At 52.1% G+C, this 24,726-nt stretch overlaps 3 protein-coding genes across 3 annotated transcripts in view; 1 reads left to right on the forward strand and 2 right to left on the reverse strand.

The window, feature by feature from the left end:
• Positions 1-1,220: 1,220 nt before the first annotated feature.
• Positions 1,221-2,727, reverse strand: ISCA2 (iron-sulfur cluster assembly 2). The gene is made up of 4 exons (XM_036384878.2): positions 2,538-2,727; positions 2,208-2,376; positions 1,952-2,067; positions 1,221-1,763 (listed from the first exon to the last, which is right to left on the reverse strand). The coding sequence occupies exons 1-4, from the start codon at positions 2,621-2,623 to the stop codon at positions 1,589-1,591; spliced, it is 546 nt and encodes a 181-aa protein (XP_036240771.1). The 5' UTR covers positions 2,624-2,727; the 3' UTR covers positions 1,221-1,588.
• A 4,208-nt stretch (positions 2,728-6,935) lies between these two features.
• On the forward strand, positions 6,936-9,023 carry NPC2 (NPC intracellular cholesterol transporter 2). The gene is made up of 4 exons (XM_036385135.2): positions 6,936-7,061; positions 7,142-7,249; positions 7,429-7,601; positions 8,233-9,023. The coding sequence occupies exons 1-4, from the start codon at positions 6,977-6,979 to the stop codon at positions 8,317-8,319; spliced, it is 453 nt and encodes a 150-aa protein (XP_036241028.1). The 5' UTR covers positions 6,936-6,976; the 3' UTR covers positions 8,320-9,023.
• A 616-nt stretch (positions 9,024-9,639) lies between these two features.
• Positions 9,640-24,726, reverse strand: part of LTBP2 (latent transforming growth factor beta binding protein 2) — a 71,272-nt gene continuing 56,185 nt past the window's right edge. The window contains exons 18-35 of the mRNA XM_036384801.1: positions 24,108-24,227; positions 23,038-23,157; positions 22,710-22,832; positions 22,385-22,510; positions 19,902-20,024; positions 19,473-19,598; positions 19,254-19,376; positions 18,980-19,111; positions 17,894-18,019; positions 17,029-17,172; positions 16,568-16,759; positions 16,365-16,445; positions 15,635-15,763; positions 15,260-15,400; positions 14,848-15,015; positions 14,097-14,360; positions 13,710-13,859; positions 9,640-10,513 (exon numbers count right to left, since the gene is read on the reverse strand). Coding sequence (XP_036240694.1) covers positions 10,347-10,513; positions 13,710-13,859; positions 14,097-14,360; positions 14,848-15,015; positions 15,260-15,400; positions 15,635-15,763; positions 16,365-16,445; positions 16,568-16,759; positions 17,029-17,172; positions 17,894-18,019; positions 18,980-19,111; positions 19,254-19,376; positions 19,473-19,598; positions 19,902-20,024; positions 22,385-22,510; positions 22,710-22,832; positions 23,038-23,157; positions 24,108-24,227 — 2,555 coding nt within the window. The 3' untranslated portion in view covers positions 9,640-10,346. The remainder of the gene's footprint in view (positions 10,514-13,709; positions 13,860-14,096; positions 14,361-14,847; positions 15,016-15,259; positions 15,401-15,634; positions 15,764-16,364; positions 16,446-16,567; positions 16,760-17,028; positions 17,173-17,893; positions 18,020-18,979; positions 19,112-19,253; positions 19,377-19,472; positions 19,599-19,901; positions 20,025-22,384; positions 22,511-22,709; positions 22,833-23,037; positions 23,158-24,107; positions 24,228-24,726) is intronic.

Raw genomic sequence — 24,726 nt, forward strand, 5'->3', positions numbered from 1 at the left:
CTTTTAGTCCCTTTTACAAAATGTGACAGCTGTCTCTAACACCAACATAACTAGGCAGATGTTGTTTGCTACAGGAAATGGAAAGGGCTAAACTGAAAGAGCCACTGCTCCACATCCTATCCATGTGCATCCCCATGTGACAAAGTCAGAGCAGATCATATGTGAGCTCCTGTAACATCTGCAGACAAAACTGAAACTAGCTGGCTATCAGCTCTGAGCACTAGAAATAAATAGGCAAAACAGTGCTGAACATAGGCACTACTAAATAGCTTAAAAAGGCTTTTAGGAACCTTAACAAAAAATGCCTGTGGCATGGTCTAGAAAAGCTCATCGTTTGCCACAGGTGGTTCCTTTGAGACCAAAGTCATGCAGGGCTCCCACACTCACGTGAAAGACTCAAGTCTTAAACAATTTGGTTATGATCAGATAAAACATAAAAGAGGGAACAAAAATAGCTTCCCCATCTCTCCTTTCATCCAGAAGCAGGTGAATCACTGACTTAAAAGACATCTAGTGGCAGATAAAAAACTATAGAAAATGACTAATCGAAAGGATGTTATTCTGGAAACTTCCAGACTTCCCATTCCATGGAGTCTTAGAAAGGAGTGGAGTTCCAGTCTTTCATTAAACGATGAATGTTAGACAGAGACTAAATGATAAACCAAGTTATGGAAAAGCTTTCCAGACAACTGTAAGTCAAAAGGACTTGTGAAGCCTTAGACAGTACACCTACTCTCCTCTATCACCTTAACCTCCCTTCCTGCTGGCAAGAGCAGGCAGCAACCACACTGTGAAACCTGAGCGCCTGTATGACCTAAAATTCCAAGTCAGGCTTAAACAGCACTGAAGCATAGAGAGCTGTGTACTTTATATATATATATATATATATATAAAGGTTTTTCTTATTTTTATATATAAAAGACACAAGATATTCATTCTTCCAACCTCAATTTTTTGGTTTCACTTACTCTGAACAAGTAAAAACCATCATCCCAGGAACTTACAGCAAAGCCACCACAGGTTCCTGGGACCACGAGAATCCTGTTCAGCAAGAAAAAAGAAAAGCATCTGGAAAAGCCCACTGTAAGCTGGGCAGTGGAGAGTCAGCAGTACAAGTGAGAAAGACTCCAAGTCCCATTTGCTTGGAAGAAAAGGAATAAGCAACACTAGCCTGAAAGAACCCAGGTTCTACCCGCATATAAATGCACAAGCAATACCAATCAACCTCACAGACTTTTTTTAGTAAGACCTTTCAATAAACACACACACAGATACATATACAGCCTTCTCTTGCAGAGACAGTTAAGTAGTTCCACAATCAGGACAGGGCAGGCCAGTCAGCACCACCTGGCCAGTGGTTCACAAGGTGCTGAAGATGCTCCTGTGTGCGTGCTCATGGTTACTTCATCGTTTCTGAAGGGAAGGCCAGTAAGTCTTGGAGACAGGCTCAGTGCAAACACACACACAGCTGCATTATTCTGTAACAGCTGTGTCACAGGGTAAGGGAGAGGGAGCAGCAGAGAAAAGAACAAACATAAACCCTCTGCCAAAAGTGTCTGCAAACAGTGTCTATCCATGGTAAGTCCAGTCAGATTTTGATAGAGAAGGAAGTTCCACATGAGCAACCCTTCTCTGCCTGGGGGTTGCTCACCACCTGGAAGGAGCTTCGGATCAGCTCTTGGCTGAAATCCACCATGGATCCTTTCACAAAGGCCAGGCTGTCCACATCCACAACCACACGGGCACCACCTTGTTCAAACACCCTGCAAAAAAAAAGCAGCAAATTTAACCACTAACTGTGCCAAAGACCTTACAGAAAAGCACAACCTCAGCATGCTCCTTATCTCACAGGCATCTTCCCTTCAAGACACTAATATCTCACACATGCCCCTCCTGCCGTTTTTGCCAAGAACAGAAACATCTGACCACCAAAATGTCCCTCTGTCCTTGCCTGTCATCGGGATTGATAACTGTGTCCAAGGAAAATTTGTACTGGAAGCCAGAGCAGCCACCTCCTTCAACCTGCAGCCTGAGAAACTCTGATCCTTCTGCAATCTCCAGCAGCCTCTGCAAATAAATAAAAGGGAAGAGGATTAAAAGTCCTGCTGAACAAACCAGTGAACACTCAAACGTCTCCTCTGTGCGACGGCAGGGCAGGCAGGGTGGAAACCCTTCCAGAGACACCAGACTGCTCCCCGAGTCCCCACCTTCACGCAGCTCTCGCTGAGGAAGATCTGTCCTTCGCTGGGGCCGCTCTCGGTCGGGCCCGGCTGGGAGAAGGACGACGCCCAGCGCAGCAGGGAGCCAGCGGGGCGGGCAGGGCCGCCCGGGGGCCTCGGCAGGGCTCGGCCTGGGCACGGTGGAGCGGAGCAGCGGCTGCCTCGGGAAGAAGGGAGAGGGGGCGCCTCAGAGGGGTCCGCGCCGCCGGAGCGGGCGGCGGGCCCGGCCCCTGCAGCCACCACCCCCTGCGGCGCAGCGGGGACGTTCTGTGCTCCCGAGGGAGGGTGCAAGGGGCCGAGTGTCCAAGGGAACGGTACCTCGTCCGGCCGCCCAGCGCCAACATCCACCACCGCCGCAGCGCCGCCGGCGCCGCCATGCCGGCCCAGCCCCGCCCCGCCGCCATGGCGGAAGTGCGGCTGCAGCGGGCGGGAGCGGCCGCGCCCACGGCGGGGCGGCACCGGGGCGGCCGTGGCGGTGGCGGTGCCCATGCCCGTGCCCGTGCCCGTGCCCCTTCGCGGGCAGTGCTTGGCGTCAGCTTCGGGGAGCGCGTCACAGGCGCTCAAAGGCACGAAGCTGCTGTTCGCCTTTGGGGGTGTTTGCAGCCATGAAGCAGTGAAGAGTAATGAAATAAGCGCCGAGCGCTGCCCGTCCGCGCATGCTTGTCCCGGGATTAGCCGTAAAGTTATCCTGAGCAGAACCCAGAGAAGGATCAAGGTGCCACCGCAGGGGAGTTGGGTAGGCTGAAGAGCAAACACGGGGGTTTTAGGGTTTCTCCCTTATTCCGGCTTTTCTGCTTTGCTCTCCTTTATCAGCTGGAGGCCAGTCGTCCCCAGTTGGAGCGCTTGCCCGGCGCTCTCACACCCACACCGTCCGTCCCTCGCCTCCCACCGCAGCGAGGGCGGGGGGAGGCCCCGGCCCCCGAGGGTCCCCCGACTCCGGGCAGGCCCCTACGGCCACCCGAGGCTCGTTGCCCTCCCACGGTGGTTTCAGCTCCTCCTGCTCGTTTGCCGTGTGACAGTGACCTAGCCGGTCGATCACGGAGCGCTCATGGTTAAAAGAGTGTTTTATCTCTTTGTTCCTCATGTGCTTCTGGGGGAGGAATCCTGTTCCTCAGCCCTAGCCAGGCCTGTGGAGAGTCATACGCTGACTGTGTGAAAGACTGGTGGAAGAAAACCTGTCATCCCAGCAGGAGGGGGTGATTTACCGTCAGAGGATTTCAGGACCTTGTCGCAGTTAGCTTTCTCACCATCCTGCTCCAAGCAAAGTGATTCTTCTGTAACCACGGGCTTTTGCTTTTTGTTCCACCCTGAGCATGTAAATAAAGACTGGTTTGAGCTGTTTAATTTTGCCTACTCTAATGATGCTAGATAAAGCCAGGAAAGTATCACAGGCAAGGTCCCAGCAGGACTGGTACTAATGCAGGCACCTGCAATAGTTGATGAATCCTCATCAGGAATATTGGAACACTGAATGTTTAAATAAAAACATATCGGGGTGTTTCTCGATTATTATCAATGTGGCATCCCAAACGCTGACAACTTTGGAGGAGGGAAGGAAAACCTCCTCGGAGCAAAGACACAGAGGGATCATGCCTGATTTCTGTCCATATTGCATTAGCTTTCTTTCTCGCTCCTGTAGGGTGTATTAGATTGATCTTGCTGCATTTCTCCATGTTGTGGCTGTATTCACTGCGAACACCTTTTGGAGAATGGATGTAGCCCCAAAAAACAGATACTTATTTGGAGGTGCCTTCATTTTTGCTGTGTTAAAGTGACAGAAAGGTGTTAAGTGACAGAAGTGTGGCAAGCAGCTTCAAGGGTCTTTGGGACATTGCTAAAATGATTACTGCAGACTGAAAGAATGAGGAAAAGGCCAACTAACATCACTCACAGTTAATTAATAATCTGCTGTGCTGAGGAGAGACTCATGGTCTAGGGACAACTTTTTTGTGTGACAAAAGGAGGTGGGGGGTATGAACTAAGGAGAACAGCTATTCCCTTGCATCTCATCACTGGCCATTTTTTCCTTCAGTCAGCTATGTGGTACAGGGATGGTTAGTTGCTTTTTTATAATGGAGTTACAATCTAGTTTTTCTTCCTTCTTGGATTCTCATAATTTTTTGGTGATCTTGTTTCTGATAGGTAGACATAATTTGTCTTTAAGTTTGTGTTTTGATTTTCTGTGCTTATTCTGGTTTGTGGTGTCTTGGTTTGGGGAATTCCTTTAGCTCTCTTTAAGCACACTGTATTGAAGAGATTTATCTGAGAGTTGAATTTTCTAGCTTTTTTGCTCATTTCTCCTCTGCAATATGATGCTAAAATCATCTTTTATCTATTTTGAAGGGAAATGAAACTTGTTTCAGTGCTTTAGAAACTGGTGATAATAAAACCTCTGGCGTGGTGTTGAATGCAAGAGTGGATGTGATGAATTTAAATGTGAGTTCTGACGATCTAGCAAAGGAACATGTTCTGGCTGAAAGAACAGTTCAATTGATTAGTCTCTGTATGTGGATTTTCTTGAGAACCTGCCTGCTTATATCATTGCCACTGTAGTGCCTGCAAGCACATTTGTTTACTGAGCTGCAAGTGCTGTGCTGTTGGAGGGATTTGGATTAATCAGGTGTAGATGGCTGATGAAGTGGAACTTCAGGCTTTATCCTTGTGTAATAGAGTTGGTTGAACTACAAAAATTAACGAGTCCAGTATCAGTCTTGCTGGAGAGAATTTGTCTGCTAGCTTTCTTAGCCTTTTCCACTGGTATTTCTGCAGTGCAGCATAAGCTCCCTGTGATGCTGGTAATCTGAAAGCACCTCCATCTGCAAAATAATGAGATCAGCCTGAAGTTGATTTGAATCTTTCTTAAGCAATTTTTGGCTCCAAGGAAACCTGGAGCCTTATGCCTATTATCAGATGTCACAGGGGGCATGTGCCTAAAAGCAAGGTCTGTTTGGCCCAAGATGCTTATGCTGTCCTGGGGAATTTAAGCTTTAGTAATGTTATTGCAAAACTGACACCATAGTAATGTATGATATGAGCTAAAAACCTTGGACAGAAGGTTTCTGCTTCTTTCCTCTGTAAAGGCCTTGGCTGTAGATTTACAGACATACACTTATTAGGCTTTTTACTACTCTGCTTTGGGGTGCAGGGAGGGAAACGTTTTCTGTGAAAATGTTAATTTGGATCCTAGATGTGATGATTTTTAGTTCAAAGCCTTTGAAATATGTGTTGACTTGTATGTACATAGTCACTGCCATTGTGTAAAAGCATCTGTGAAGCAAAGATACCTGGTGAATTGTTTCACAGGAGGCATCCTGATTTAATGGCCTGTGGAATTTGCTCCCAAGCAAATTCCAAGCACTGCTTATCCTGTGAATGTGTGACAGCACTTTATGGTGTTGCTCTGGCTTGACAGCAGTTCTGTTACCAGCAGTCAGATAGGCAACTTTGTTTACCATCTGTAAGACTTGAAGGATGTGGATAAGGGAAGCCTTTTGAAGGGCATGCTTTCCATGTGCAAGGAAAAGCCTTTATCTGGGTCAGTTATAAAGTGTGCTAGGTAGTGTTAAATACATGGCTTAGTCTCAGCAGGGTTTTTTTTGAGGGTGTTTTTTTTTTTGTTTTTGTTTTTTTTGGGGGGGGGGTTGTTTGTTTGGTTTGGTTTTTTGTTGGTTTTTTTTTTTTTAATAGAGCTTTGGTAAGTATCCTGCATGCGTCTTGAAACTGAATGCTTAGTTGAAATCTAAAAAAAAAATAAATTAAAAAGCCCCACACCCCTTTCTGATGTGACACCCTTTGCAGAGGGCCTGAGCAAAGTGTGAGGTGCCACCTCTGAGTCACTGGGCTGTGCAGCTGCAGCTGAGCAGGCAGACACCTCACTGGGACAGAGGTCTGAAGCGGGGACGCTGTGCCAGCTCTGCCACGTTCCTACCAAATCAGTATTCACGTGCCTCTCTGCTGTATTCTGACATGATTCCAGAAAGGCTTAAATTTGCTACCATGTGAAATTGGTGGAAAGTTGTAAACTTCAGCTTGGGTCAAATGCTTTCTGAAGCGTCATCTGGTTTGCCTTGGCATCCACGGCACAAAGCAGGGAGTCTCTAGCAATTCACGAGTTTGAGAACCAGAACTGGCGTGTGTGTGCTCTGTGAGAGGTGGCAGACACGCCAGGTACTCAGCAGATGTAACTCTTGGCACTTGTGCTACACAAACAGCTTTCGACATGCAGAACAGGAGGTATGGGATATGTACGAACAGGGCCACGGACGAGTCTACCACAGCAGCTTTGTGGGCGTTATGTTTTATCCCCTTTCAGCAGGGGTAGCAAAAGACCTTCCCGGTCCATGGCAGTGCCTGTATCTGAGCCTGTTCTCTGGCTGCTGCCTTTGACATTGACTGTCCCAGGACACCCCGGGAGTGGGCATGGCCAGTGACAGCGCTTTTGGAGACGGTGTCAGTCCGTCTGTCCGAGGGCTGTAGTTCCAGCACACCACCAGCACCACTCCCGGGCTGTCCCGTAGTCCCCTGTCACGACAGGAGCTGTCGTGAGGGGCTCCCACCGCCCTTTTCCCGGCGGCAGCCTTGCCCTCGGCCACGGGGGCGGTTCTTTCCCCCGTCCCCCCCCGCCGGGAGCGCTCGGTGACTCCGGCCCGGCCCCGCGGGCGGGGCCCGCCCCAGCTGACCGGCGGGCGGGGCCGCCGCGCTCATGTGACACCGCGGAGCCGCCGCCGCCGCTGCCTGCCGTGCCCGCTGCCGCCGCCATGGTGCCCTCCCCGCTCGCCCTGCTCCTGGCGCTGGGCGCCGCCGCCACCGCCCTGGCCGAGCCCCTCCGCTTCGTTGACTGCGGTGAGTGGCTCCGGCCCGCGGGGCAGCGGGAGGAGAGCAGCAGGCGGAGGCGGCCCGGTAATCCCGATTCTTCCTTGCAGGTTCCATAGACGGCAGCATCCAGGAGGTGAACGTGAGCCCCTGCCCCACTCAGCCCTGCCTGCTCCACAAGGGGACATCTTACAGCATCAACGTCACCTTCGCCAGCAGTAAGGAGCACATCCCCAGCGGGAGTGGGCAGGGGCAGGGGATCCCCTCTGCTGGGAGGGGAGAAGGGCGGCTGGAGAAGGATCTGGTTGGAGGGAGAGTGTCCCTTAGTTGTGTTCTTGCAGCCTCTGGGGTGTGTGAAGGGCACGTGTGGTATACGTGTGTTCTCCGTGTTTTGCAGAGATCGAGAGCCAGGGCAGTAAAGCAAGGGTGTATGGGGAGATGCTGCATGTGGACATACCCTTCCCTATTCCTGAGCCTGATGGATGCAAGTCTGGGATCCACTGCCCCATTCAGAAGGGCCATTCCTACAGCTACCTGAATAAACTGCCTGTGAAGAGCGAGTACCCCAGTGTAAGTATGCAGGCAGCTGGTCAGCTTCTCAGCTACCGCCTATACTGGAGTAGTCTCACCACCTGCCTTTAAGGGAAGACACCTGTTCTGTTCTGGTGTGACAGACTAGACTCCATACACAGTCTGGTGTTCTTTTTGCTGCATGACCCTAGTTTCAAGTTCCCACTTTGGTACAGGCTCAGCAAAAGAAGCAGCCTAGCTCCAGCTGAGAAGTGGCTTCAGCTGCTCCAGTATCTTCCTGTGCTGTGCTTCCTGCACCGTGCTTCCCACCAGAGCCTGCTGCCTGCAGCTGAATGTTCCCAGACTGGGTGTGCTTGACTCTGGCGTGCAGTTCAGCTAGGGATGCTGCAGGGTGCTTGCACTCTACTTTTGCAGGGAGTGAGAATTCAAGTGCAGTGTGTGGAGGCCTCCTGTGTCATGTAACTGGGTGCTCTCCAACCACAGATGGTGCTCCAGGAATCAGTGTATGAGCGTGGCCCACCTACTGCACACAAGGACAAGGCCCCAGCTCTGTCCTCTTTGTGCAGAGCTCCCAGGACCTCTTTGTTCCATACAAGTGATAACTTTTCTCCTGATGCCCTTGCCTTAAGATTTCCTGAATGTTATTTCCCTCTACTTCTCTCTCTTTCAGATTAAATTGATTGTGAAGTGGGAGCTGGTAGATGACCAGGACCAGATGTTGTTCTGCTGGAAGATACCGGTGCAGATTACCAGCTGAGGAGCTCTGCCATTAGTAGGGTTTGGGGAGGGGAAAACTGGAAACAACACAGGCCAAATTCTTTTATATAATAAACATTTCTTACTGCTTCCTTCAGAGCTCTGCGGCCTCTGAGCAGCCAGCACTGTGTTCCTTGCAAGATCAGCCCCTGGCAGAGTACTCGTACTGTGTTTAGATGACACCCCTGGGGTGTTTTCCTAGCAGCTCAAAGGGCAGCAGTGACTGAGCATCATCCTCCAGCCACTCTGCGGAGGCAGGCGCTTTATCTGTTAGACATGGAGCTGTCTGTCCTCACAAAGGAATTTCTCAGTGATGAACCTGGCTATTGTCTGAGCTACCTGATAACCCTTCAGTGCCTATTTTAGAATGCCGGCTGCATCCACCCTCCTGTGTTTCTCCTGCTCTGTTGTGATCAGGATGCCCCCAGGACCTGCATTTGCTATCCATGCAGTGAAGCAGAGGGAAGGAGAGGAGTCTTTCCCTGAGCTGACAGCCTACTATGTCCTGGGCTTCTGCTCAAGCCAGCAGGACTCCAGCTGGGAAAACTTGCGTTTTGTGGATGCAAAGCCAAATGGTGTTCAATGTCTCTGCAGGGATGATTCTTTCTCTAACCAGTGTTTTGCACTACTTCTAACTTGGAGCTGCTGTGAGCTCCTGAATCTCTTTTTATAACTTTCCTTTTAATAAAGGCTGGACAAAATCTGCTTGTGTTGTATTCTGTGAGCGAAGAGGATCAGGAGGAAAAGCAGAATGTCTGGGCATCTTCTAGTTGGGATTCAGCTGGTCTTCTTAGCTGAAGGCATGAATAGATGTGGTATGCTGGCCTAAGTGTGGGTAACCTCGAAGCAGCCAAGCATCTCTGTTGCCGGTATCCAGCTGGCAATGTCTGGCTGTGCTCTTGCTTTGCTAGTCCTATGCAGGCTTGAAATTGTGCAAAGGCTCCCTGAAGAGGTGGTGGCATAGAACATAGCCTTGCTTGCTGCAGCATAGGTAAAGCCCTTCATACTGAGGGCTCCAGGGCTGGAAAAACAACTGCCAGACCTGCCAGAGAGCCCTTACCAACTGCAGTAAGCTATACTTTCTCACGTGGGAGCTGCAGCTCCCTTGTGTGAGAACAAGGCTACAACTTCCGTGCTGTCTGCAGGCACTGGAGTAGGCTCCTGCCACTGGTGCTGGGCTGGGGATTTGGCCTGGCAAAGCTCCCTACTCCGGTTTGGGAGCAGGAGGAGGCCATGTGCCAGCTGAGAGGGCCAAGAACTGGCTTACAAGTGGGATGGCTGTGCCCTTGGCAGAGGCAAGACAAGCATAGTTCTGACAAGCCCCAGTGTCTTGAGCCACAGGGGCCCAAAATAAATGTTTTATTTAACAACATGAGAGAAGTTTCCAGCAGACTCAGTTAAAAAAAATAACCACCAACAACTTTACAGAAAGGAAGCTGGACCTGCTTCCCCTCCCCCTGCCCAGCTAGCATGGGGCACAAAGTATAGGGCTAAAGGCCACAGGGAGAGCTGGCCCTGGGGCCCCTCAGGCCTCTTTCCCATGCCCCAAGGTTAGGCAGCAGCTCTAGAAAGCTGGGGTGGAACCCCCATCTTAAGCTCTGGCCTGGGGGCTGGACGCTTCACAAGGAGTGGGGCCAGCACCTGCGGTGTGGGTAAGGCTTGTCACTAGGTCAGTGCAGCAGTGGCAGGGAGATGAACCCCCTTTCTTGCAGGGTGAGGGGGACAGGCAGGGGCTGTGTGGCAAGGGAAAGTGTCCTGTGAGCCTCCATGACACAGAGCAATGTGACAGGTGCTGAGGGCTGGGGTGGGCTCTGCTGCAGGAAGAGCAGGGGCTGGCAGGGCCAAGAGGGGTGCAGAGGCAGGGAGCTCAGCCCTGACCTATAGAGAGAGATGGTGGGGAAGCTGTGCACTTCGAAGGCGAAGGAACAAAGAGCCTCGAAGCACCCACAGCTGTGGGAGGCCTTTCTCTGTGCTCCCAGGTCCCAGAGCCATGTGCAGGGGAGCAGCCTCACCCCTGCTCTCCTAGAGCTACGCAGCTGCTGGGTTCTGGGCTGTCTGGGGCACGCAGTGGTGTGACCGGGCCAGGGCCACGTAGCCCGGCAAGCATTGGCAGCGGTAGGAGCCCTCTGTGTTCTCGCAGGTGCCACCTCGGCACAGGGGCTCAGGGTTGCCCACTTCCTCACACTCGTTGATATCTGCAAGGAGAAAGATTGGGCTGAGCTGGTGGCACAGTGAGTAGTCCCAGCCCATGGCCATCTCCTTGTGCCCCTGCTGTCCCCGCTAGCCCTCCCACACAGGTTCTGCCTGCCCTGTCTCCCAACCACTACCTTCAGGATGTCCACAGTGACCCCACCAGCCTCCCATGCACTCAGCATTTCTGCAGAGCATCTGTAGTATCCAAGGGTGGCATCCCCAGTGTCCTTCAGCACAGTACTGAACCCTGCCCCATGTACACCAGACAAGAGCCCCTCCATGCTCTGCAGCTGGTGACACCCCTGGGTAGCAGCTTTTGGCTAACAAGTTATTGTAGCCTAAGATCTGGGGGAAAGGCCACTTCTAGCCTTGGAAAATGTCCTTTTCTGATCCAACAAGGTCAACCAGGAAAATGATGGTGGCCCTGAGAGGCCAGTTATCACCTCCAGGACCAAAACACAGAGGGACTTCGTGCTGCACAAACAACAGATTATTTTATTAACCTGAAAACTGTGCCAAAGGGCTCAATTGGCCAGTTTGTCAGGCTGGAGTGTGCACGTGAGCCCTACAGCAGCTGCCCTACTGTGACAGGTCTGCTCTTCTACATGTACTTACCCAGACACTGCCTGAGATACACCCACTTGTGGTGGGGCCATGAGCAGGACAGAGCACCCATGTACAAGCCCAGAACCATTGTTTACACCCACAGGTGCAAACAGAGCCCAAATCCTCACCTACCAAGGCAGGCCCAACCCTTCTGACCACAAACTCCAGACTCAACCCCCACTGATCAGAGGGAGTGGGGAGCAGCTGATGGGTTCAGCTGGCCACCCGAGGGAGAAAGAAGGCCCCAGCGGTAGCCAATGGACCCTGGGAGGACCAAAGTGCTCTGCCACCCCAGGGACCTTGGATTATCTCTAGCATAGGTGGAGGGGGCCATCTGATGAAGAAAGAGAAGTGCAACCCCAGCGAGAGATGCTGGAAGCAAAATTTTAAGGGAGATAAGAGAAAGCACAGCAGTCACAGGAGGAAGATGGAGAGGGGAAACATGAGAAGAGAGAGCTTGAGGAACAAGGTAGACTTCACACACAGCCAAACCAATTGCTGAACTGACACTGTGGACTCACACTAAACCTCAGGATCAGACATTGCCATGAACAGGATGGCTTGCTGGGAAGCCCAAGGAGAAGTCAGGCACATCAAGGGAGGGAGATGTGCTTTGCAGCCTCAGAAGCAAGGGAAAGTAAAAGCTGAAAGAGCAGACAGGCTGCAGTCTGGCCACCAAATCGAGAGGAGAAATGAAACAAAGACACTTTAGCCCAGAGAGACCCAAAGGCCAGAAGCAACAGCATAGTGTGGCTAGCAGTCTGCACCAAGTCCTGGAGTTTGCCCACATGGGCAGGGGTGGGGACACACAGCCCACTTTCAGAGCATGCGTCAGCTGTTGCCGTAGGGAAGTGCTGCAGCAGCTGCAGGAATATTCTAAAGGCCTGAAGTTAGCGAGGTAAAAACATGGTGATGACTAAGAATCAAGCAAGAGAACTGCAAGGAAAAAAAACAGGCTGCAGTATAAAATGAGGGCTAGTTAGTTCAGGATAGAAAAGGCAACAAGCAAAGGCTCCATAAATATGTTAGCGGGAAACAATGGGGAATGTCAGTCTATTTCTTATCAACAGAGAAAACAAAAGCCAGCTGAGCTGGCTGGAGCAGCTAACGAGGGTTTTGTTCCAGCCATCATAAAAACACTAGTGGTGATCAGACAGGGCACAGACCATGTTTGAAGTGTTTAAACAAGGGTGCAGGAGCACAGGGAGAGAAAGGTCACACTGTGATGGAGAGGTTCAACAATCAGATATAAAGCAGTTACATCCATAAAGGTTTGTGGCAACACAAATTCATGTGCTAATGCTGCCTGCAGTCCCTTAGAAGTTGACAGTTCTTTCTGAGGTGGGAGCATAAAGGAGGCCTCAGAAAAGCAACAAAAGATAAATCTCATAACCATCTTCAAAAAAAGAGAAGGGAAACTCCAGAATTATAGTCTGCTCACCCCTAAGCAGTTCAGGTTTGTGAGTGATTAGGTAATAACCCTCTAAAGAATAACAAGATCATTAAATAGCTGGTAGAGATCAGTTAAGGCCTGATTACGTTAAGCCAATCTGGTTCTCTCCCCTGACCTGATAACTGGCCTGTCAGATAAGGGAGAAGTGGTGGATATGATGTGCCTTGGCCATGGTGAGGATTTCAACACACTCTCACATGACACATTCAAACAGATTGAGAAAATACCCTCTAGATTAAACTGTGGCAATTGCACAATGGACCACACAGCTGCACTCCAAAGACAATTAGAAATACCTGGCTGTTACAACAAAAACCCTTTAAAGTTCAGGCTGCAGTGGTCTGTCCTTACCCCTACTCCAAGCAAATGTTGTCATTAAGGTAGACAAAGGAAGAATCTCCATGCTTATAACAAATATGTGTGTGACACCAGGCTGCAAGCACTTTGCAGGGTTCAGACTTACTCTGATATAGTAGCAGTACAAAATCAACCAGACAAAATTCATTGAAGGCAAATGCAAAACATTTTGGCCAATGAAAGGAAAACAATCCACAAATGCAGAAGAGGGAGTAACATCTCAGGCTGCTGTTTTGCACAGCTGCATTTGGGCTGGTATAGACCATGGTTTCTGTATGAAGAAGCTGCACCATTGTTTTGTACAGTAAGGATGCCCTGAGTTGGAGTAAGTGCTGTGCCTAAGGAAAAAGAGAGTGTCTTAATCTGCTCTGATGAGTGCCTGAGGTCTCAACTGGCTTGGAGACATATAATGAAAAGGATGGAGACATGGCATAGGGATTTAGAGGAAATGCAGAGAGAAAATTTAGAAACCATGTCTCATAGGGCAAGGTGGAAAGTGAGGAATTTCACCAGGGCAGTGGCAAATGCAGAGGACATTAATCACAGTAACAATGGCTTGTGATGTACAAGAGTGGTATGAGAAGACAAGAGACATCAGCCGCTCTCGCTGATGCCCCAAGCTGCTCTTACCTAGCTGCCAGCAGAAAGTGGCCGGCGGAACTTCCACGAGGGCCCTCCCAGCCGTATGGGAAGGAATCGGAAGAGCGGGAGAGCTCCTGCTGCCGTCCCGGCCGGCACCGGCAGGGAGCAGCCGCGGCCAAGGGACGCGGGGCCTCACTCACCCACGCAGGCCATGCGGGTCATGTCCAGCTGGAAGCCGTCGAAGCAGTCGCAGGTGTATCCCTCCGGGACGCGCACGCAGCGCCCGTTCTCGCAGCCGTTGAGGATCCCGCACTCCTCCGCCTGCAGCCCCTCGAAGCCCTCGTAGAGACCTGGAGGGCGGCAAGGCGGAGTCAGAGCAGGGTGAGCCTCAGCCCAGTCACACAGGGAATATCGGGCATGCAGCAAGACAGTGACTGACCAGGACTGACTCAGGACTGACTCAGAACAGCCAGGAACAGAGCTTGCTCCAGCCCTGGAGCAGCCCGGCCAGGGTGGGAACCAGGAGGCAGTCAGTCCCCATGGACACAGTCTGGGTGGGGAGGCACTGCTGTGTCTCCAGTACTCACCAGTTTGGCCGGGGAGGTAGCGGGGTGGAGACCGCGCTGGGCCATGGTGGAGAGGGCTGCCACGAAACTCACTGCTGGGTACCCTCCGAGGGAAACCGGCCTCGGGGCTTCCGTACTCAGACTCCAGGTAGTTGTAGTAGGGACTGGGAAGGCCATAGTGGGGGTCTTCCAAGCCCGGTCCGTACTCATACCTAGGTCTTTCTCGGAGCTCACCCCCTCGTTCACTGTCTTCACTGGCCCCATTACACAGGAAAGCAAAATCAGCTGCAGGTAGTGAGGAAAAGGAAGGGTCAGTGCAGCCTGGCTCAAGGTCCACTATATGGCCAGAGGGTGTGCATCCACACTGGGTCAGCTGAGCCAGACCTGCCTTCAGTGCCCTCCACAGCTGCAGCTCTGTAGTTTGTTTATTGTCAAGAAGACTAGCTTCCATCTGGGGCCAGCAGGTTCTTGAACAGCAAGAACCCCAATTCCTAGGGTGCTCCCATCCCCAGCTACCACTGCCTCCTAACGTGTGCAGAAGCAGTGGGATGCACAGGGCAACTCTCCCCTCAAATACACTGGACTTGCTGCAAACCAGTTTCAGGCACATTCTACCCACTGGTGCAGCTCAGCCCTATAGAAGTGTGTGTGGGGTTACCTACTCCTTGGGCTGGCTCCAACAATGCAGAGATCTTACGCATGACATGACATGTGGCAGCCCAGCCCATTCCCACCTCTGCTGGGAGATGCTTGCCCATGCCACCCAACTTACCAGAGGACCTGTGGGGACAAAGTGCACAGTTCTGGCCCCACGCTTCACCGAGCCGGCAGCAGCACTCAGTGTACGTGGTCTGCTGGCCATGCAGCAGGTCTTGGCAGATGTAGTCAGCAACAGTCTGCCAGCAGACGTCCAGGTGGATTTCATACTCCTCCAAGGTATCTGTGAGTGACACAAGCAAAGGATGCCATGGAAATCATCCAGAAGAGTGCCTGTCCATCTTGTCCCAAGATAGATGACCATGTGCACCAGCTTCTGCCCCCTCCCTGCCCTGGCCGCACCCTGTACTGGTGCTGACACACCTCAGCCAGGCACCAAGTCCCCACCCCCTGCTCCTCTTGGAGGACCCAGCCATGGGGCAGGATGTGTGGGGCAAAGGTGTGCTGCAGTGGGGGATCAGGCTCACCTGCCCTGCTGGAGAAATTCACACACCGATTGCCAGTGGCATCCAGCACAAGAGGGAGGCTGCAGAAACAGTGGTAGGAGCCTTCTGTGTTCAGACACTCGCCATTGATGCAGTACACTTCATTCTGACACTCATCCTGATCTGCCCACACACAAGGACAGGGCAATGTTTCAGGCTGGCAGACATGAGCAATGTGACCCTTTCCCTGCCCAAATGGGGACCTCATGGCCCTCAGGCCCTCCTCTCTTGTTCCCCAGGAGGGTGCCAGGAAGCCTGTTACCTAGACCTGGCCCAGCAGGGACAAGTCTGGGTGTAGCAGCACAGCTGTCCCCCCGTGTGCAGTGGGGTGCCCACTGCTCTTAGAGGCCATCTTACCAACACACTCAAGCCTGCTGGAGTCATAGAAGTATCCTGTACGGCAGAAGCACTTGTAGCCGGGCACCGTGTTCAAACACTGTCCATTGCGGCAGAACTCAGAGCCAAATATCTCACACTCATCCATGTCTGAAAGAGGGATGGAGGGAGGGCAAGTGTCTCAGGAAGCAGAGCCATGGAAGCAAGGTGTGTTGGGTGCTATACCTGCAGAAAGCTGTCACAGCACCTTGCCTGGATTGCTGACAGGTCCCTGAGTGAGCCCCCCACCTCTCTCACAGGCCCCATGCTTGGGAGCAGAGGGAGAAGCACCCCCAGGCAGAGCAGGAGGAGGGATGGTGTGAGCAGGACACTCACAAATTCATGTGTATCTTAAGCACACAACCTCCATGGAGGCAAAGTGCTAAAGACTGAGCGAGCTGGCTACTGGGAGATTAATCAGTAACTGGAAGAGCTGTGTCTTAATGGTCCCCATCCCTGGTTCATCATGGGAGACTTGCACCAAGAAAGAATGACTGCCAGCAACAAGGCAGGACTGGAGGCAGGGGCACTTCCAGCTCAACAATACTGGCAGTCTGGGATTTCTCTGGAATGGGGAAGGCAGCAGCAGGATGTTAGCATCCCCCACGATAGGCCTGGGGAGATAGTTTTGTCAATGCATTTTCATGCAGGGTTTTACATACTGCTCTCCCTCTTCCCCTGGGGAAGAAATGAAAGAAAATGGTGCTAGTACCTGTGAAAGAAACTTTTCCTGAGAGCAGATCTTCCTGGGGAATATAGCCCTTCCCAAGAGGGCAGATCTCTTGGTACTCCACTGACCAAGATACAGATGCCAAGAGGAGATAGAAAGAAAAGAAGCAGCTCGTTAGTGCAATCAAGGTGGAACTGGCAGGCAGAGCACTGGCCCTGCCTGGTGTGGTGGGGTCACAGTCCTACCTGTGCCTGGGATGGGGCAGGGGTAAGTCTCACAGTTGTCACCCCAGGCTGCCCCCACCGTACAGCAGCACTCCTCCTTGGTGATGTTCTTGGCCAGGACGCTGTCACACAGGCGGACGTCACTGATGTGGTAGTAGCACTGCTTGCGCTCTGCGCTGTCAGAGACGTGGGCTGCACGTGTGTCAGAGCCCTCTAGAAGACAGCAGAGATGAGATGGGGTCCTTGGCACCCCAACGCAGCATCCCACACCTAGGAGGTCCCAGAGCACACCCCTCACCAGCAGTGTGGCCTTCCCAAGTCCTCACTTTCAGGCTCCTGAGCTCTCCCCAGACTAACACTTGCCCATTATCTGTGCAGGCTTGTACAGCCCTGTCAGCCCCTCATCTTTATCTCTCCCCAGCCAGGGCTACCACGCTCCTGCTCTAGCTGCCACCCATGCTGTGTCACAGTTGCCTACTCACCCACGGCAGCTCGGGGCTTGCACTGCCCTGCCTCTGTGTCGTACTCCTCGTGGTCACTGGGGCAGAGGCACAGGAAGGATCCCTCCACATTCTCACAAAGCGCAGTTCCGCACACGGCCACCATCAGCTCACACTCATTCACATCTGCAAAGCAAAGAGCAGCAGTGGGCAGCAGGAGCCCTGCCTCTACATGGGCAGCCTGTCCATGGTCTGCAGCATGAAGCTACCCTGCAGTAGGGAGATGAAAGCTGCTAGGGACGAGCTGAGAACTACATTCACATTGTGGCTCGACACAAGTCTGGCAGGAGCCTCATGCCCTGCTCTTAGTGGATCCAGAGCCTGAACTCCAGCTTGCTGAAATCCAGTGGGTTGCTGGATCACAGAATGGTCTAGGTTTGGAAGACTCCAGTCCAACCCCCTACTCAGTTACAAGATCCCACCAGGCTGCTCAGAGCTTTTTCTTCTTTGGTCTTTAAAATCTCCAAGGATGGCAACTGAACAAACGTTACAGGCAACAGTTCCACTACCTGCCCGTCTTCACAATGAAAACTTTCTTCCTTGTAATACACCGTGCCTGTTCTCTACAGGCACCCATTAAAGGACCTTTGTAGCACCTTCAGTGTCTCCATCCCTCAAGGACCTCCTTTCTACCTGGACAGAATAGGGCTCCATGTTCACTGTTAAACACACTTTTTCAGAGCCTGGTCCTTTGCAATCCCAAAGATCTGTTGTGATAAGGGAAGGGCTTTTGACTCCATGAGCTGCCCTGTCCATGTGTGTGATTCTCAATGCGTGACAGCAGTCCCTGTCTGTGGTCTGGGAGCCATCACACAGCAGGGATGGCTCTCCTTTACTGCAGACTCACCAGTGCAGTAGTGCCCGGAAGGTGAGCTCTCATAGCCACGGTCACAGAGGCAGCGGAAGGAGCCATCCGAGTTCTCACAGAAGCCGTGGCTCCCGCACAGCGTCTCATTGGCACATTCATCAATGTCTGCAGCAAAGCCAAAACCAAGAATTGTCCTAGTCCCCACTTCTCCCAATGGACACCCCTACTCAGGTCTTTTGGCTCTGACCCCAAGATCTGGGACTGGGACAGGCATTTCCTTGATGTGAGGGACTGGGTCTGGCTGCTGCAATTACCTATGAGTGTGCATGTTAAGAGAAGCTTCTTGCAACACGGAGAACCACAAAGAAGCCATATGAAAAGAGCAATAGGGGCAGGGTGGGAATGGGAAATTGATGGGAAGTATGGGAGGTGACTGGCAGGAGTGGCTGAGGGTAGCAGTTTCCTGCAGAGGTGTAAAGGGACACAGAGCCTACAAGCTCCAGCTACTGCATGGAAACTTTCTTGGAGCAGTCAGAACAGCTGTGTGTCCACAACCCAAGGTTCCCAAGGCCAGGAGCAGCTCCACGTGGTAAGGCTGAGTCTTAGTGCAGCCCAGAGCCCAGTGGCTGGCAGCAGCTCCTCCCTGCTGCAACCTTCCCTGAGCCGGGGGGAGCGTCAAAAAATGCAAAAATCCCTTTGCTCTTTCCTCTTTGCTGGAGCCTAGGCTTGAAACCCAGACTGACTAGTCTAGCATGCTCTGGTACCAGCAGCCTTTCCACTCACCCAGGCCTGCCAGGCAGGTGACTGGCAGTGGCCCCAGCAAGCACAGCTTACAGGGAGCTGCGGTCCAGCCCCCAGCCTGGAATGGCTGTAACCTGCCCAGGACTCTCCCCAAGCGGAAAGCAGCACAATGCAGTGTCTGTTCCAGATGCCAGGAAGAGAGAAGTCTAGACGCAAGCAGGCAGCACAGCCAAGAAAACAAATTCTCAGCATTATCTGCCTCTCCACCAGCCACACATTTCCTCCTCCTCCTCCTCCTTCTCCCCTGCGCCTCTGGCAGAGATGTTCCACAAGCACCCTGTTCCTGCCAGGGTGAGGGGCAGGGAGAGCCAGGGCTGTACTCACCAATGCAGTCACCCAAGGGGGTCCAGTGGAAGCCAGGCTGGCAGCCCATGATACAACGGTAGGAGCCCAGGCTGTTCTGGCACCGCCACGTGCCGCAGATGGCATCCCCATATTCTTTACACTCATCCACATCTGCAGGAAGGAGAGCAAGGCGATGAAGATGGTCAGATGGGGACCCTGTTTGTTCAGTGCAGCACCTGGGTCTGCTTCGGCTGGCCATAGATCTTGAACCAGTGCTAGTCCTCCTTACAAGTCACCAGCAATGAGCTCTCACCCACGCAATCGTCAGTCTCCGGGGAGTGTTTGAATCCATTTTCACACAGGCATCTGTAGGAGCCTTCTGTGTTCAGACACTGGCCTTGTGAGCACAGGGACTTGTCTGCACATTCATCCACATCTGTGAAATCAAACAAAAACATCAGCCTGGATCTCAAAGCAGGGCAGGAAGCAGAGGGCAGGACCTAAGGTTTGTTCCTGCCACCCTACAACTCACCTTGGCAGCTGACTCCACCAGCCACATTTGAGAAGCCAGGAGCACAAATGCAGAAGTAGGATCCTTGACTGTTGAGACATTCGCCATTGGGACTACAGATCTCACTGTTCAGGCACTCATTCACATCTGCAGAGGAAGCAGAATCAGGACGGTGCACCCAGCCCTGGGGTACATCCTTCACCAAAGCCACATGGATTCTCTGTTCCCAGTCTCTTACAGGCAGCCCTCAAAGGGCTCCTGGCCCCTTATTTTCTCATCATGGAAACAGAGAGCTTCCCTTTCCATGGTGACCCCAAATTTGACTACAGCCTTATGGATGTGCCATGCACGGTGGCATCACTTGCCTTGGCACCAGCAGCCTCCCTGCTGAGAAAGAAGGGGGATCCAGTATGTCCTGGACCCAGAGGGCTGCATGGATGGGGTTCATACCTTTGCATATGGTGCCATTGATGAGCTCAAAGCCAGTCCGGCAGTGGCACTCATAGGAGCCCGGTGTGTTTCTGCACTCTCCCCCCAGGCACTGGACAGCAGGGTCCTCACACTCATCCCGATCTGCCAAGAGGAAGGGCACAGCACAGAGTGAGGCCCCAGCTCTTGCCACCACTGGAGAAGATTCCCATCCATAGAAGCATCACCCAGCTGTTGGCCTGCAAAGTGGGTTTGAGCTGTCCTCCCAGACCATCCCTTCACAGTGAGAAGAGAGTAGAGACTCCCTGTTACTGGGGTGTGCAGATTCAGCCCAGAGTCTTCACTCCCTTCCATCATAGGGACCAGCAAAACACTATCCCAGCACTAAGTCAGTGGTGCCCAGTGACAGGACGAAAGGCAAGGGGCACAAACTGAAATACATGAGGTCCTTCCTGAACACTCTTTCTGTGACAGTGGCAGAGCACTGGCCTAGGTTGCCCAAAGACATTGTGGAGTCTCCCTTTTTGGAGAAACTGAAAAACTATCTGGATGTAGTCCTGGGCAGGCAACTGTTGGTGGCTCTGCTTGAGCAGTGTGTTGATGAGATGAACTCCAGAGGTCCCCTCCAGCCTTAGACATTCCGTGATTCTGTGAGCACAGGGGTACTGCTAACCCCAGTGTCTGTCACCAGCAGAACTCTGCTCTGCATACAACAACCACCAAGAGGCCAGTGCAGAGTCACAGTTGTTGACAAATCCTCCCTTCAGCCAACTGCACAAGAGCAAACATCAGCAGAGCAACGCAGCACCAGCCCTGCCTTCCAAGGCTCTGCTTTCTCACTTGCCAGACTTGTCTACAATGTCCTTCTTGTGGAAGAGCTGTCCAGGGGCCTACAACAACTCTTACCCAACTGCAGAGCTCTCCACAAACCCTCTCTCACCCAACTCTCCCAGGCCTTGGCTGGAATCTGCTGTCACTCTGAGGATTTTGCTCACAGCAGAGGAGAGAGGGATACCTTCCCTCACACAGAGGGCTGCAAGATGTCAGCAGACTGCCTGCAGCCCTTGAGGTAGGGGCAAGCATGGGAGAACACAGCACTGACAGGAGGTAAAGCCCTGAGACTGGCAGCTCCTGAAGGTAGGGAGGAGCACTTTCCCCTTTGCAGAGCACTGAGCATGCCACAGGCACAAAGAGCATCAATCCCTACCACCTCAGGCAGGATTCCCAGTTTTTCACTCTCAAAGGGTTGCAAGAAGCAGTATTATTGAATCCTTCTGGACAGGAACCAAAATCTAGTTTATTTACAAAAAAACTATCACAAAACCCTTATCATGTTTCAAATATGAAACCTAAATCCACAGACAAGGCCACCAGCCAAGGCAGGGAGGAACATACCATCCTGCCATCAGGTCAGTGTGACCCAAACAATATCAAACCCTGATAAGATGCCCTCATGAAATGGCTGGGGCAAGGTGGCTGAGCTGGGGCAGCTCATGTGGAGTCTTGGGAAAAGGGGAGGGCATATGTAAGGCATCAAACCATGGATCTTCCATCACACCCAAAAATCAAATGCAAAATTAGTTCATTTCACACTGGCTTTCTCAGACATCAAAACAGAGAGAATTAAGGGAGGAAAACTTCCCTCTACTCCCCTCCTGGAGGCCCCCTTACAGGGGGATCCTTCTGAGAGTCACATCAAAGGCAAGATCTTACATTTGCCAGCTACGTGCAAGCTGCAGGGCTCTGCAGTGCTCCAGAGATAAATTCTCAGCACGTGGCCATTCTTTAAACAAATACCTTTGCCAGCTCTGCCCTTTCCCTTCTCTTGCTCCAAACAGGGAATTTGCATCCAGCCATCTCAAGTCCAGGATATCCCCCCCCAGTCAGCCATCAGAGATGGAGTTTTCCTGCTTGTGCTGGGGCAGTTGAGCTGTAAAGCTGGGACTGAGCACTCTCATGTCTCAGCACTGCAACCAACACAAATCAGTGCTGCTGTTAAGTCTCCGCCAGCATACCTGGCACAGCAGAGACCTTGTTCTAAGCTTTTCCTTTTAAACATGTCCAAGTTATATTAGGGACTGGAGAAAAATTATGAAACCTGGGTGCTCACAGTCTCTCCATGGGCCGTGGACCCAAGGTTTCTCCTTCTGTTGAAGACCTACATTTGACGTATATGCACACAGTTCTGAACTAAAAGACACACAACTCTGCCAATGTTTCCAGGCCTCATATACTCCTCTGGCCTTGTCAGCATCTTCTAGATCATCATTGGTCCATGAATCCTTCCCCCCATCCCTTCCTGTGTGAGCAAAATCACCTTCCTTCTGCTCCAAGTGACATATGCTCGCAACCTTCCATGCTCTCTGCTGAACAGGAAGCTAAAGAGCTGGAAAAGGATCCTGAGGCTAAAGAAGACCTCCTGCCCCACCAGTAACCCAGCTATGGCAATGTCTCTTCCCTCATTTCCTCCAGCACTCCCTCCTCTGTTCCTGGGGAAGGGATACCTTCACACATGCTGCCATCTCTGGAGACAGCATAGCCGGTGTCACAAGACATGCAGGAATAGGAGCCCTCAGTATTGAGGCAGAGTCCAGAGGGACAGGGAGCCCGAGCTGTGCATTCATCAATGTCTGCATAAACACATGAGGGAGAAAGGGATAAGAGGAAAAAATGCAGAGCAACCATGACTAAGGGGCACATGTGCTGGGGGAACTAGCCAGCATGATGGCCAGGACTCAGCCAGAGCCAAGTGCTTAGGGAGAGTCTAGGGAACCCTCTGGACTGAGTGTGTGACAGTTCAGAGTGTCTGGACACATGGCTCCTTAGTACCTTGGCAGCTCTTCCCATCAGGTGCCAGCTCGTAGCCACGGTAGCAGGAGCAGCGGAAGGAGCCATCCAGGTTGACACACTGTCCATGAGCACAAGTCCCCTCCACGAGACACTCATCCACATCTGTGTCACACAGCAGAAGGCAACATGGCATGGGAGGGTGCTCAGAGCAGTCCCTCCACACAAGCTATGACTGCAATATGCTCTGGCCAAACAGGCTGGCTGACTGCAGCAAGATGCTGCCTGTGCCCCTGCTCCTTTTGAGGCTTACAGGGAGCGCTGCCATGGGGGGCAGGGGTGCTGCCCAGAGGCAGCCCAAATTTCTCACCAATACATCTTCCGTTCTTGGGCCGGTAGCCAGCCCCACAGCTGACACACTGGTAGGATCCTAGTGTATTGACACATCTCCCACTGGGGCAAGAGCTGGGATCCACGCACTCGTTGACATCTGCCAAGAAACACAGTTCTTTCAGGCTCCCAAAGATAAACAGTGCAGCAGTCTCCAATGTCCTCTCCAGCTGGATCCTCAGAGTTTCCCTCCAGGGCACAGTGATACCCAATAGGAGTTGAGATGAGTTTTCTGGGGCTTAGACAAAATCTCTTTTGGCCCCACCTATCCCTCAGGATCCTACACCCACATCTGAGGGCTGACATAAGTCAGCAGCTAAACTCACTGCTGCAGGGTGTTGCCAAGGCCAGGAATGTGTATGGGCAGCGAAAGGGATCAGAGAACATCTGTGCAGGGCCTTCTCATCAGGGCCTTTCATAACTATGAATAGGATGCAACCTCCAGCTCAGTTGTCCTTAAGGCAAGTGCTTTCCGGAGGCTGTGTGGGGGGAAGCAGCATTCTGTGCATGCCCTGTTTCCTGTACTGCCTCCTAAAATAGCCTCCACTCTGTGATGGAGATGAGCTATTGAGAAAGGGGAGTCTTTGATCAAGCACAACATACATTGACAAGAGTGAAAGCTTTGAAGGGCCCAGGTCTTGCCATTGTGAATGGGATGCAATGGGGATGGGTGGCCTGAGTCTTTGCAGCCTGCTCTCCCTGCAGTCCACCTGCCAGCATGACAATTTTGTGACAAAGCCAAGGTGGCATGAAAATATATAGGCATGTCCTTCCATAATGGGAAGCTGGAATGGGCTGGTCATTGGGGAACTCCATGGAGAGATGGGAGAGAATCTTGGGAGAACTCCATTCCCTCTGCCCAGGAAAGACTGTTCCTCCTGCAGTCAAAGGAGAGGACAGGCAGTCCTTGGGGAGGGCACAGGGCAGACAAATGTGGGAGGGTCCTACCTCCCTTAGAGGAGGAGACACAGAGTGATGAGAAAAGGAAGTGTTCAGCCATGTATAGAATAGGTAGGAGGGGCAGGGGTTGCTGGAAGCAGCAAGCTTTACCTTCACACTGTCCTCTGGGGCTCATGGCAAAGCCCTCCTTGCACTGGCAGTGGTAGGAGCCAGGTGTGTTGATGCACTGCTGTCCTCGGCAGATAGAAGGCTGCTCACATTCATCTCGGTCTGGCAACACACAGGGAGACAGCCCTGACTCTTCCCCCAGCAGTGTCAGGAAGGCTGGCTGCAGGAGAGGACCTGCTCCCCCTGCAGCTGGCTCTACCCAAGGGATCTGTGCTGGGGCTCTTCTCTATCCCCCACCTGCTGTAGTAAACCCCATAGATTTAGGAAAAGCACCATGGAGGATATGAACAATAGGAATGCTGAAACAGCAAAAGAAAATTCCTGTTTTCTTGTCCTCCACCCCTTAACCTACCTCTGTAACCCTATAAGGCAATGTCATGTTAACCCCTTACCCATTGGTCAAGCTTAGATCCTTTCCAACCCTATAAAAGAAGCATACTGTACCCCATTAGTTGAGAAAGAAGAAGAGCAGAGACCCTTCACAGACCTCCCCAAATAAAGCCATCTTCGTGGAACAGCCTGCGCCTTCTCCTTCTCCTCTCTCTCCGTCTGCTGCAGCCTCAAGCCCAGGGCACCACTACCTAGCAAGCAGAGCTGAAAT

The sequence above is a fragment of the Molothrus ater genome, chromosome 6 (assembly GCF_012460135.2).
Source record: "Molothrus ater isolate BHLD 08-10-18 breed brown headed cowbird chromosome 6, BPBGC_Mater_1.1, whole genome shotgun sequence".
Lineage (NCBI taxonomy): Eukaryota > Metazoa > Chordata > Aves > Passeriformes > Icteridae > Molothrus > Molothrus ater.